Source organism: Aspergillus nomiae (assembly GCF_001204775.2).
Source record: "Aspergillus nomiae NRRL 13137 chromosome Unknown contig00026, whole genome shotgun sequence".
Lineage (NCBI taxonomy): Eukaryota > Fungi > Ascomycota > Eurotiomycetes > Eurotiales > Aspergillaceae > Aspergillus > Aspergillus nomiae.
Genome location: NW_015378081.1, coordinates 150,144 through 163,275, shown reverse-complemented (window position 1 = coordinate 163,275; position 13,132 = coordinate 150,144). Strand labels below are relative to the sequence as shown.

Sequence of the window (13,132 nt, the reverse complement as noted above, 5' to 3'; positions counted from 1 at the left end):
TAAAAGAAATCAATTCAGCTTAGAAAGGAAAGCCGAAAAGGAATATATTTGCACGCACATCAGATTTGATAGCGTTAGGCAGTTAAATTCATTTCAGCTAAACTGAACTGGTCTCAGTGTCTATAAAACCCCGTGTTCCCACCCTAGTTTCTGAATCGTTGTTGGTTGATGCATATTAATTAAGTCACGAAAAGCAGGACCTGAAAATACATTACTAGATCGACACCAGGAACGCCAACTCTGAGCATAGAACCCTCCAAATATATCATGCTGCACTATTGACAAGCGTGTACCCATTGTTCTCCCAAAAAGGGCGCTCCTTTTTCTGGTTCGAGTCAAACCAACCGAACGGATCACAAAGCGTCACTAGGAACGGGCGATGGTCCTTCCAACCGGGTCCCTTGAGCTCTGTCTCTCCGTCTTGTGCAAGATAGATGTTGGATCTCGCTGGGAGGAATCTTCTCGGGTGCCGCCAGTTCCACATGAGGGTGTTGACAAGCATGAGGCTCGCCTCGAAGACGTAGAAAAACCACTCATGTCGTAGAATAGGACTGAGATCGTCAAGTTCTCCCAATGAAGAGGCGTGGACCTTTGAGGCACCAAAGTGCTCGACGATACGGTAAATACATCGTACCAAAATAAGGAAGGTACTGATATATAGGGTGACGAGAGGAGCGGAGATGCGGCGACTGCGAATGCCCGATCTGTAGCAGCGTCGCTGAAAGGTTGCTGCTAAGAGACAGAACGCTGTAATGACTAGGACTTGAGCTATGAGTGATATTTTCATGAGAATATGGCCGAGCTTCGTGGTAGATTCTGGCAGCTCTGGATTCGCAATGTAGGATACGCCCAGAGCGTTCAAGACCTCCACGACAGTGGAGAGCATGCCGAAGGTAGTCAGGACCCGACCGGGGTGGATCGGCGAGTGATAGGGAACGTAGTAAAGAATACGGCCGAGGACCTGGTAATTGGCTAGCTCCAGGAGCGGTCTTCCCATGTATGTTAGCTTGAAATTAATACCTTTTATGATAAGAGGTAGTCTTACGGGGACATATAAATCAAACATGTGCTACCAATGTAGGTATATAGATCTGCCTTGCTGAATGAATGGTGAAAGGCACCATATTCACGCAACGAAAACCCAATTGTAAACATCAAGCAGCACACGAGGTGCAGACTCATGAGTTTGAAACATTTGTAATGGCTATCATTAGACTGTTAGCAATTCCATACCAACGAATGCGAGGATCCCGAGACTTTAGTCACTTACATGCACTGCCAGAAGTGTAGAGCAAGCGAGGCAGCGAATGCTATGGCGAATATAATAGGCGCTATCTTGTTGGGTACGTAGATGTAGATGCTCTCCTCCGCTAGTGCGTTTTTAATGACACAAGACTATTTGCAAAAGGATACAAACTTGCTTACCAGCCATTGTCACAGAGTCTTCTTCTTGCAACCAAGTCGAAGCAGTTATGTCTGAGGAATATGATGAACCAGAGAGTGCAGGGGGACCCAAGAGAGTATTATATAGACAGGATGCCCGACACTTAATGGCTCCCAGGCCCATAAGAATAGCTCAGGCTGTGCGATAAGATTTTCGAACGCCTCAATCGTATAGGGCTGAATCGTCCTATCTTCTCCCAAGATTGACACTGGAATCTCGTCCGAAGGGATACACTTCCATTCGACCAATCAGACAGTAGAGACCAGCAGTGGGCGCTAAACCAGAAAGGGATGGAGCGATGGCCAAGCTATCTTCAGCTGGAAGGAAACAGGAGGCTGTTTGGGCAGCACTGCCACGATATGCCATCGTCAGGCTGACTGGCGCTACATGCATCCAAATCGGGTTAGGGCACGAATTTATACGAGAATCAAGATATCCATCAGGTTTCGACTTACAGCACATCGTCCTCCCCTGCTTAGCCTTCCAGTAACTACAAATTTCCGCTACTTACACAATGAGCAAGCATAACACCCCATCATTGGGTCCAGCTGTCTACGATTCTTTGCCTCCCCCCTACTCAGAACATGATCACAGCACGGTATCTAGAGAGCAGGCCCCGCAATATGAGGCCCCCCATTTCAATGGCTCGACCAGCGACTCAACAAGATTGCAAGCTGCAACTAGCAAATTCCCGCCGGCCATGAATGGTTACATGCCAATGAAATTCACTCCAGAGTTGCATTTGGGGCCATCGGCATCAGAGAAGCTGTACTTTATGTCGATAGATGTTCAGCACCGTAAGAGCATACAGACGATGATCCTTCACGACGGGCCGACCGATAAGCATCCACCTCTGGCATCACTGCAGAGTGACCCATATCTCCGAGAAAAGCCAATCTCGGTGACCTTTGCATCGCAGGGCGAGCTTCAAGAAAACTCTATTATAGAACCATTAGAGGGTGTCAAGCCATACAAACGCATGAGCCCGACATTCTCGATCGCGGTTGGCGGCAGCGGCAAGGACGCCTCCTGTGAACAATTTCAGTGGCGCTCAAGCACGGCAAAGAAATCAAGGAGCTCGCCGGCCACACAACGGGTTGGAAGCTGGTGCGACTGTCGGAAGCGGTGGGCGAGACAGGCGGGAGTCGCTCCCAGCGAGCGATGGGGTGTTCCAGTGATGGGAAGGAGATTGTGGCTGTCATCGCCCACAATGCATCGTTGAGTCTGTCGAAAGGATTCAAGTTTGCTTTTGTGGGTAGCGGGCTTACCGGCGTCTTGGGAGAAAAATGGGAAACCATGACTCTCATCACTGCAGTGTATCTCTGGCTTATCGAGTTTCAGATTGCGACACATGTTATTCCAATTGCATGAGCATTGGCTAAGAGAAGCATTGCCAGCACGGGTTTGGTTGCTTTATCTTTTGACCTCAGAAGTATTTCGGCATTTCGATATCTGGACACCTCTCAGTAGCTTCGTCATCTTCCCGTTATATTATCTTTTTATTGGATTTTGCACTGTTGTTCAGAAATGAGGTCGGTTACTCCACTGGATTAATCAACTTTTGGCATAGGTCCATGCTACAATATACCCTTATCTCACTCGCGCTAGATTTCTAAATCGTCTGAAAGTCTGATTAGTCGGTCAAGGAAATGCGATTTATCTGCTAGGATCACTGCTATGTTAACGAAAGGTACACGATGCGAATGTAACAGGCGAACGTAAGAAACACAAAGAGAGAGCCAGGGAGCGAGAGCGATTGGGAGACCCAGATGCCAGCAAAGATACCAGTCCAGATATTTGTCTGTCATCGAACCACGGAAACCCAAGGCAAATCTGCCGAGGTTACAAGTGTGGCAGCTTGGCTGTATTCATCCATGTACATGCAAAGGGGAAGTTGGTGGAGGTTTTTACTGGATTGGACTCCACTTGTGCCGCATGAGCCGATCTTTCCATGCCCATCCGCTGGCATGCCCGCCGAAGGTCGTCTAATCCATATAGGGTTCTTCCCATTCCATCGAGACGGATAGCTACCCTGCCATGCCAACTGCACGGTCTATTGAAAGCCAATTGGGATTCAGTGCATCTTCTACGTTCACGATCTTGTGCGTTTAAACCCTCGGTCAAACGTAATTCAACTTCCCACTGCCTTAAAGCCACATTGACGACCACCTGAGCCTTCCTTGCGCAAGCGTGCCTTGGCACCTAGACAACCTGACGCTCAGATATCTGGGAAAGTTCATATAGCCTAGCCGAAGCAAGAAATGTGGCTTAGTCTTAATTGAACTACACCGACTCTGTGAACACGAACTGATTGACAAGATTGTGGGTCGCTTCCACTTTTTCATCCGTCGATACGAAAAGGCATCGCTTGGCCCCCCACTCTTAGTGCACCGTTTCAGGAAAAAGATACCCCTAGGTTCCTGGCTAGTCATGCTATATCTTCGCTTCTGGAGAGGAGGACCGCGGGTGAGTATTTTGTCTACTCATGGTAGGCCGAATTGACACGCCGATCACTAGATACGCATCATGATAGTCATAAAGCGGAAGATTTAAAGGGCTCGCGGGAAATTTCCCCAACAACTATGGGCATCTCTCGTAAATTCGAATCCTGAAAATGGGGGTGGAAGCAAGACTTGATTGTAAATGACCTATTCACCTTGGGTATAAATCTGACCTCCTTTCCCTTCCCACTATCAAGTCCAGTTCAAGCTCTACTCGAACTATCACCAACAATAATCCACAACATCATCTTAAACGATCATACATATCCTTCCTTCCATTCATCTCAGATCACGATGAAGACCAACTTCCTCCTCGTCCTCGCCACCGTCGCCGCTGGTGTGCTCGCCCATCCCGAGGCGAATATCGAGAACAACCTGGCGGCCCGATCCGGCACCTGCCACAAGCCCAGCTCCTGCAGCAAGTTCTGGGCTGGCAAATGCGAGCAGTACTGCGCGCCTTACAAGTTCTCCCATATGACCGATGACGGTTGCTATATGTTCGCCCAGAAGTGCTGCTGCGATACCACCAAAGCCTAAAGCGGCAGATGGAGTCTGATCTGAACAGTGCAGCAAACTGAAGGAGGGAATATCGGTGATACTGCCGACGACAATGCTATGACTCAGAGAAGAATAGCTTAGGCTTCAGGGGAATACTTGTACTTGATCTATCTAGCTGCTCAACCTTATGACATTTGTTCTAGATAATCTAGAACACCCCTGTCGGTGCAAACTACGTTATTCAATAAATCAGGGTATACTTTTTACGAAGACCAGGCACATACGTTCCTTGGGCTCGAGTAACTCTTTCCTAGTCTATTTCGTAGCGATACCCCCAACCGTAATTTGAGTGTTGGTACCCCCGTGCATCCTCTGGCAGGGCGTGGTGGAGCCATCAATTTGTTAGAATAAGGGCGATGTTGTGGATCCCTGATGCTGGAACTCTGGAAAAGCTATATCTATCGATATTTTATATTATAAATACGTTTACCCTTCTAAATATAAGAATTGTTCTCCTACTACAGAGTTTTTGAAATACTTTTTCTCTTCATTGCTACTTGGAGAATAATTCATCCAGATCCAAAACCTGGGGTATAACTAAAACTCATTCAGGATCAGCAGCCTACACCTCTTCTGGACTAGCGTGACATGCCAGTTTAATGTTTACCTTCAACGTGAGAGCTGCAGCTGGCCTTCTTTCAAAACAAAGATATTCCATGATTAATCTGAGAACAGAGCATAACTGCCATGTCGTTACATTGTGCAGGTCTCAGAGTAATACGTCTCACTTGTATGAATATATCTCGAAAATCTATCATAGCTCCATTTCATTGTATGTCGATGAGAACCATAGCCTGCATCCCTTCGAATTCCCCGCGCCGGTTCCCCAAATCTGGTTTTGTGCAACTGGACTCTAAAGAGCAAGTAGAAGAAGAAAATGTTCCTCTTTATGATCAACGCAACTTTTATCCTGTGTACATTGGTGAAGTACTGGCATCTCGATATCAAGTTGTTTCAAAGCTTGGATATGGCACATCTTCTACAGTCTGGCTTTGCCGTGATCTTCAGTAAGATATCTATACACGAAATTATATTTGGCTAGCTTAAAAATTGCAGAGGGAACGGTTTCTTTACAGTGAAAGTTTGTGTTCGTGGACAATGCCCTGAGCGCGAATTAGCTACCTCGCAGCATTTAAAGAATGCTGATAGCCACCCTGGGAAAAGTCTAATCCGTTTAGTTCTCGATTTATTTGAAATTACCGGCCCTTATGGAAAGCACTTCTGCTTGGTGTATCAATCACTTGGAATGAATTTTACCGAATTCCGAGATTTACTCCCCGGGAACAAATTTCCGAAAGATCTTGCACAGAGAAGTATCCAACTTTTTTTAATTTCACTAGCATTTATGCATGATAACTGGGTGGTCCATACTGGCAAGTTAATATTATATCGCAGGAAATTTAAATCCACGAAAAGCTTACGAAGCTGCAGATATCTCATCTAATAATATACTCCAAGGGATTATGGACAGTAAAATTCTCGCTCAGATTGAAGAGGACGAGATGGTGCAGCCTATTCCTAGAAAAGTATTGGATGATCGTCACATCTATTACTCCCGGCCCATACCTGTATGTACTAGTTCACCGGTTGTTTCCGACCTGGGCGAAGCTAGGATGGGGAAACATAAACATAGAGGCGATATCATGCCGGGAGTCTATCGCGCACCAGAAGTAACTCTGGATATGGAATGGGACTGTAAAGTCGATATTTGGTCTACTGGAACGATGGTGAGTTGTTATTATTCTGAGAAAGTTGAAGTATAATGCTGAGTGAGAATCTAGATCTGGGATTTGGTACAGGATACCCACCTTTTCTTCGCAAAAAGAGAAGGCCAGCTCAATGATGAGCAGCACCTAGCAGAAATAGTATCGCTTATGGGACCTCCACCCCCGGAGTTCCTCAGAAGAAGTAAGAGATCTGGCCAGTTTTGGGACGAGCAAGGTATGACTCGTTCCGACATCCCCTTTACTTTTACCTCATTACATAACGTTAAAAATTCTACTCCGTCACAGGCAACTGGAAGGGATCAATTCCAATACCGGAACAGTCGTTTGAGATGAGAGAACGAGAATTCTCTGATATATATCGAAAGCTCTTTCTGAATTTCCTCCGGAGGGTATTTCGTTGGGTACCTGAAGAGCGACCAAGTGCGGAGGAGCTGGCGTACGATGACTTCTTAATGCAGCGATATTATCGGACTCTTAAAAGGCAACGTGTCTTTATTAAGAGCAGAAGTGATATGAATGGCTTCGTTTTGTACAATCCCGATTCCCCGACGGTGCAGACGCGCCGTACTTATCGAACCTGTATATTGGTACAGAAACGCTAGACCATACTTCTTTGCTTTTTGCTTGGTGTTACCTTGTACCTTTTCATAATATTGACCCTAATTTTCCTCCTTGCTCTTTGTGCCTTACTCTGTTGACCGATAGAAGGTGCTTGGCTTAGCAGCTGTCATTCCCGAGTCAGTTGAACCGTCCATCCACAACAACACACCATCGCTTCGTCTCTGTTTTCTTAAGATGGGAGATAAACATGGCATTACGAGGGCCCCAAGTCTCCCCGAAGATCATCTTGTGGCGATGCAGCGCTCTAGGATATTTCAAGGGACAGTAAGAACAATTCTTCTCTCTAGTCCTGGGATGGCAAAAGGGATTAATATAGGAGTATTCAAAAAGAATAGAAGATATACAAAAAAACAAAAACAAAAAGATAAAGTTAAATGGCATTCTAAAGAGTAAAAAAATAGAGGGTAGACCCTGTAACTTGTGGATATCGAGGTTTGACTGGAAAGAAGATTACTATTAGTAGTATTTTAGCTATTATTTAAATTATTTTAAAGTACCCACTAAGAGTAATGAAGCCTGTACAACGTGACGGCGTCTATTCTATTGACTATCATATCCAAGTTGTAAATGATCGAACCCTTGTTCTCGAACACTCTACAGTTGTGGGTACTTTGGGTACAATATTAGACAGGATCATACAATGCTCAATACACAGTACACACCCATTGCCCTGAATATTCTCATCGATGACGTAGAATAAAGTATAGAGATACCCTACAAATCCACTGAACTATAGAAAACACATCAGTAAAGTAAGGTACGACTCGGAGATACGCTTCACTGCTGGAATGTTAAGAGCATGGACTATCTAGTAGCTACTATATTCGTGATAACGTATTTCACCAGCGAACATCCCACCTCTATATTCCATATAAAATAGCCAAAATCAAATATCCCAACAGCAATGAAGATTCAATAGTCTATTTGTCAATGTATAACATACTTGCTTCATGTATAAGATATAACCAATTGAATAGAGGCTTTGAATACATTCTAAGCCCGGGCAGGACAGAGAGCAACCCCACTGTGACATTGGGCACAGGGTAACACCCCAAGGACATAAATATATAATTACAGAGTTATGCCTTGCAAAAATGTGCAATATTACACTACTGCTGTTGCACAAGTCCGGGCCTTATCCAGGCAGTAATAGTGCAGATACACAATAAGAATAGGCCCTGCATTGGCACCAAGATATACGGTATACCGCATACCTTCTGAGCTGACGGACTGTGTCTTGAAGGAAGATGTTGAGGTCGACTCGGCTCACGGCACATCGCAATTTTCTTCAGCCTAGGCAGACCTTCACTCGCTTGCCCCAAAGGGGAAATCGGCATGAGAGCGGTCAATAGCTGCACGTGGGCCGGCGGGGCCGTTGGCCGTGGACTTTCGTGGACGAGGAGGAGGTTACTCCAAACGCGGGCGTCTCACCTAGCACACCATATTGGAGGCGCACACGCAAGGCTGAAGATCAATGAATCCTTCGATATAGAACCCAAAACTAGCCCCAAATCGCTCTCCCCAATTACATTCACCTGCCCACTCACATTCCCACAAAGTCTTCTCTGACGATCATTGATCATCTTCGCCAAGAGCCGTGCGAATACGCTCAGGCCCTCCCAGATTCGCGGTGGATGCCGAGTTGGAGATTCCATCGTTCCAAAACTGGCTAGGCTTGAAGACATGAATTACATCCTTTTCAGGTTTCAGGTTTCAGCTCCAAACCAGCATATGGCAGGTAGTACGTCCTGTTGAAGCCCTGGAATACGCCACCACTGGATAAGTGGATCCCGGGCCGGCTCGCAGCCGGATCCTTCGCCCGTTGGCTCGCTGGTTGCCGCTGGTCTTCCGGATCCGAGGGACTAAGTATAAAAAAAAGTCGCCGTTGTGGGCCTACCACATTGTCGTACTTTCTTGCAGGCAATCAATTGTTCTGGGTATCTCGCCTATAGCTACCTGTTGTGAGTAGCCGCCTCAGGACCTAGCAGGGAATGGCCGATGGACTCATCTGGACCCCGGGCCAAGAATGGGCGAAGGCACAAGCTGCCAAAGTCAATCTAGGCAGATCATCTGCGAGAGAACTAGCGCTTAGCTTAGATTGGTAATGACCAGGATATGGGAACGGCCTGCCAATCGTATTCGGCTCGACATTTGATGACACTTTTTATTGCAGAATCCAACCACATGCAGCCATGGGGCCCTGTGTTTTCTGGGGTCACATTGGCGCCTTCAGACGCGCCATATTACTGCTTCCACTGCAACTCCGCACGGGGATACGAGCTGCAGTCGATTCGGCTGTTTTAGGTAGGATCGCTCCTTTTTTTCATACACAATTTTTTCCCCCTTCGGTTAGTGCTCACGAAGGGCGTAAGCAACTGTTGAACCATTGCCACTTCTCGTAGGTCGTACGCAATAATGGAATACATGGGCTGTATGGCGTGCAGACCCTGACTGCATCGTTAGGCAGGGCCAATACTATAAAGATGCTGGGAAATCGGGCCGCGTCAATTGCGATTGATGGGTATGTCGACGTCTCATTCGGATTTATCAATCCTGGGCGTAAGCCCCTTCAAATATTCTGAGTCGAAGATACAAAATTTTACCTCTTTTTTGTTTTTCTTTTCCGGTCATACTGGTTCGATCCGATGCTGGCGACAGACCACTCAGATCCATCAGGGCACATGTCGAAGCGACGTTTGGCCTGCGAGCGCTGCCGGGACCAGAAACTCAAATGTATTCGGAGGGACGAGAATAATTTCGAGCCTTGTGTAAGATGCCTACAAGCTCAGGCGGAGTGCATTGTCAGTCTGCGAAAGACGCCGGGCCGCCCAGCAGGGCGCAATAATCCTTCAAGCCACCACTGTTCCACCCGGGAGCCTCAAGAGTCTCGAACCAAAAGCTTGGACAGCGGTAGGGCAATCGAATCCGGATTTGTCGCAGGGAATGTATCAATCCTACCGGAAGATCTCTTTGGGATGGCTTCCACCTCTTTGGATGGCAGCGGAAGTGACCCTGCTACGCTCTTCTCGCCCGTCTCCCCCCCGATGTATATCCAAGATTTTGCAGACTCACGACTTAAATACCCCGACCCAGCGACTGACTTTCCTTTTCTATGGGGTTCATCAAGCGACTCAAGTGCGTTGAGTCGATGCTCATCGTTTCACTTGCTGGACCAAACCTACGACCCTGGATTCCAACTACCGCGACTGCAACAGCAGCTCTCAAAACAATTATTTCTGCTCCGGTCAGTGTCATGGGACATCACAACGGTTATGAAGCTGGATTGCAGCCCATGCAGTTGCCAACGACAGGCAGGCGACGGAAGCCGAGAATTCAACCCGCTCTCCAGCACATTCGAGGTCATCTCCGAGTTTGAGCAGCTGCTCAGTATCGTAAGAAGTAGGCTGACCCACCAAGAGGGGGGCAGAACACCCGGATTCCGACAGGAAATGAACGTCTCCTATTCGTTAACTGCTATGTCTTGTTATCTGCAGCTCGTCCTGATATACGATTGCATCTTTTCCTACGTCCTCGACCAGGCCTCCAGCAACCCCGTGGTGCGAGATTTCATTCTGAATTCCACGCCAAATATTTCGTTGGGGGGATTCGTCGTCCCATCTCCAAAGAATGTTTTTGGTCGATTATTTGTACAACTCATGCAACTTAAAATACGGCCCATTGAGTTTGCATTGGGGCTTCCTCCGGATTGCTGCGTCTCAGAGGAGCCAAATTGCGATAGTGTTTCCCGGAGACCAGGGCTCCTCGGTGGGAAACAGGGGGAGTCGATCTTGGCAGCGCTGAAAGGATCATGCTTGGAAGAAACGGATGATACCAAGACCTTGGGGGTTATAGAAGCATTGAAAGATAAAATGACGAGAATAGAATTACTTGAGTAGCAATCAGTATTTCCATGACTGACTCGGCTCGCAGTGTATACCCCTGTTCTCACAAACCGTAAGCATATTTCTGCGACAGCCTTTTCAATACTGATTATAATGGCGCTATCGTATGCAGAATTGTAATAATGAGGGGGAAGAAAGAAGGTGGGGACGCGAGGCCCGTGAGAGAGGCAAACGGTGCAAACCACAGAGCATGCCTCAGGCTGTCACAATGTAACTGTTGCTTCCTACTAGTGTCGTGATTTCAGCAACTTCATGGCAAGGCATGGTCGTACCGTTATGGTGCTACAGTACAAGACAGGAATACTACGCAATGACACTACTATTTTGCATAGAATATAGTAAATATAAATTGTTAACAGTCTCACCTTTAGTCATTATCCTTCTTGTATTGCCCCGCGGGTTATATATTTTCTCGGTTGATGTTGTCAAAATAAATCTCGGATTCGGCTTCGATACTAATTTAGCAATCTTGTCATAGAGAAACACCTAAATGTATATGTTAAAATAATTCACATACATTATTGGTTGCATATTTCAATTTCGCCGACGCCGTTTACAATTCTACTAACAAAAATCCTAATTTATAGTTCATACTAATGTACGAATTATTGCTGCAGTGATTCCTTGGGACCCTGAACCCGCGGCTGCCTAGGCTCTGGGATTCGCCAATCAACTCTATTTGGTCGGTGAGAAAATCATTCCTTTTTTGTCTCGTATTAAAATTGCGTTACACTGGGCCATGCCTTGATGCATAAACCTGGTTGCAAATCAAGTAGATTCAAAAGCTATGCTAACTAACGGAGAATTTTTTGAGTGGAAAGAGAACGGCTTGATAGAAACTGGGGAGAAACAAGAAGAAGAACAGCACTAAATCGATTTATTCCACGGCAGAACATCTAGAACGAGGCAAGTAGTTCCTGCGCCATTCCTCCAGAAAGTGTCGTCTTTTCCTTTTGGATCGAATGGGGCAGCTCATACATCTCGTATTTCTTCAGGTACCAGTGTTTAGCGCTAGACTCATCGCCGTCGCTGTCTTTGAACTCGGTGGAGTCCGACGCCCGCAAGAAGTACGAGATGGAGTAGCGGTCTTCTTTTTGGATCCCGCCCAGAGGCAAGACGCGATGCAGTGCGGAGCGAAGGCGTTTGTTCGAAAGGAACCGCAGGGTGTCGCCAACGTTGACGATAGCATGGCCTGGTCGCGGTTCGACGTATTCCCAGGCGCCGTCGTTGGGCGAGAAGACTTGGAGGCCCCACTGCGGCGCGTAAAGGATGGTGAGGGAACCGATGTCAGTGTGCATATTCTGGCCAACCTGGCTCGGGTCCTGAGCACCGTGAGGGTAGTGAAGGAAGTAAAGGGTGCTCTTGGAGCGGCAGTCGTCACGGTGGTAGGTCTCCAGGCGAGCATCTCCTTTGAGGCCTAGCTCATCGGAAATGCAGTCCAGCAAAAGCTTCGAGATGAAATGGCAAGCAGCAGTGAATTGGTCGAACAAGACCAGGTTGTCCTGAGCAACGGAAGGAAGCGCCCATCGCCCGTCCAGCTCGAATTTTCCAATCTAGTCTTGTTACACATGGATCTGATAATGCGGAAGAAAGTAGTAGCATACCTTTAGGGCTTCGAAGCCGTCTTTGAGCGATTCAACGGCTCCCGACTGGTTGCCAACAGCCTTGAAACTGGTTTCCGAGCTTCTTTAGTTTATTGTCCAGTCAAGATCAGTTGTACAGTCTTGAAACTCACCCATGAGAGAGAGATACGGTGGGGGTCTTCAACTTCACATCGGCTGGCTGAGAAAACCATTCTTTGGTGATGCTGTCAATTTCGTATAGGTCTTTCCAGAACTTCTCAGAGCCTTCGCTCTGGAGATCGAGATAGAAGAAACCGTCTTTCTCACAAGCCTTGAGAAGCTTCTTCAGCTCCGCCTCGTCCTTGTCGAAAAGGTTGGAGAACTGGATAGTGGAGAGGTCCGCAGTGCGGACATCCTTATATTCAGCTGGACGGCTAACGGTCATTTTGAAGGTAGATAAAGAGCAAGAAAGGTTGATGAGAGGGATTCTGATACTGCGAGTGCTTCCGATGCTTGTAATGCTCGAGAATGATTCTTCTTTACCAAACAGGAGCGCCCTTATATCCTTTGAAATGTGGTTGATCTCACTTGCGACAAGAGTCTAGATTCTCATACAATGATCTGAATCACGCCACTAGGAGCAATAGACTTCAAACCTTTGTCCGGTTTCTGGCCGACCGAGGCTGGAATTTCTTCAGCTGAGCACCTTTTCAGCTAGGTGGCCTCCGGAGCTTGTAGCCAAGGATTTCCTGTCATCGGGGAGACGATCGTAACCGGAGATTCTGCTTCCGTGAAGAAATCACAACCGGTGTCGGAT

General features: G+C 47.0%; 6 protein-coding genes across 6 annotated transcripts; 4 read left to right on the top strand and 2 right to left on the bottom strand.

The window, feature by feature from the left end:
- Positions 1-265: 265 nt before the first annotated feature.
- On the bottom strand, positions 266-1,432 carry ANOM_002345 (RTA1 domain protein; the record flags this gene model as incomplete). The annotated part of the gene is made up of 4 exons (XM_015547602.1): positions 266-989; positions 1,046-1,204; positions 1,271-1,370; positions 1,426-1,432. 4 exons carry the CDS (start codon positions 1,430-1,432, stop codon positions 266-268), a joined length of 990 nt encoding a protein of 329 aa, XP_015410623.1.
- Positions 1,433-1,958: 526 nt separating this feature from the next.
- On the top strand, positions 1,959-2,815 carry ANOM_002344 (uncharacterized protein; the record flags this gene model as incomplete). Its single annotated transcript, XM_015547601.1, has 2 exons — positions 1,959-2,447; positions 2,501-2,815. The coding sequence occupies 2 exons, from the start codon at positions 1,959-1,961 to the stop codon at positions 2,813-2,815; spliced, it is 804 nt and encodes a 267-aa protein (XP_015410622.1).
- A 1,424-nt stretch (positions 2,816-4,239) lies between these two features.
- On the top strand, positions 4,240-4,482 carry ANOM_002343 (uncharacterized protein; the record flags this gene model as incomplete). Its single annotated transcript, XM_015547600.1, has 1 exon — positions 4,240-4,482. One exon carries the CDS (start codon positions 4,240-4,242, stop codon positions 4,480-4,482), a length of 243 nt encoding a protein of 80 aa, XP_015410619.1.
- A 1,664-nt stretch (positions 4,483-6,146) lies between these two features.
- On the top strand, positions 6,147-6,832 carry ANOM_002342 (protein kinase; the record flags this gene model as incomplete). The annotated part of the gene is made up of 3 exons (XM_015547599.1): positions 6,147-6,230; positions 6,285-6,444; positions 6,516-6,832. 3 exons carry the CDS (start codon positions 6,147-6,149, stop codon positions 6,830-6,832), a joined length of 561 nt encoding a protein of 186 aa, XP_015410618.1.
- A 2,700-nt stretch (positions 6,833-9,532) lies between these two features.
- On the top strand, positions 9,533-10,747 carry ANOM_002341 (Zn(II)2Cys6 transcription factor domain-containing protein; the record flags this gene model as incomplete). Its single annotated transcript, XM_015547598.1, has 1 exon — positions 9,533-10,747. The coding sequence occupies one exon, from the start codon at positions 9,533-9,535 to the stop codon at positions 10,745-10,747; it is 1,215 nt and encodes a 404-aa protein (XP_015410621.1).
- A 902-nt stretch (positions 10,748-11,649) lies between these two features.
- Positions 11,650-12,760, bottom strand: ANOM_002340 (uncharacterized protein; the record flags this gene model as incomplete). Its single annotated transcript, XM_015547597.1, has 3 exons — positions 11,650-12,306; positions 12,358-12,439; positions 12,489-12,760. The coding sequence occupies 3 exons, from the start codon at positions 12,758-12,760 to the stop codon at positions 11,650-11,652; spliced, it is 1,011 nt and encodes a 336-aa protein (XP_015410620.1).
- Between the last annotated feature and the right edge of the window lie 372 nt (positions 12,761-13,132).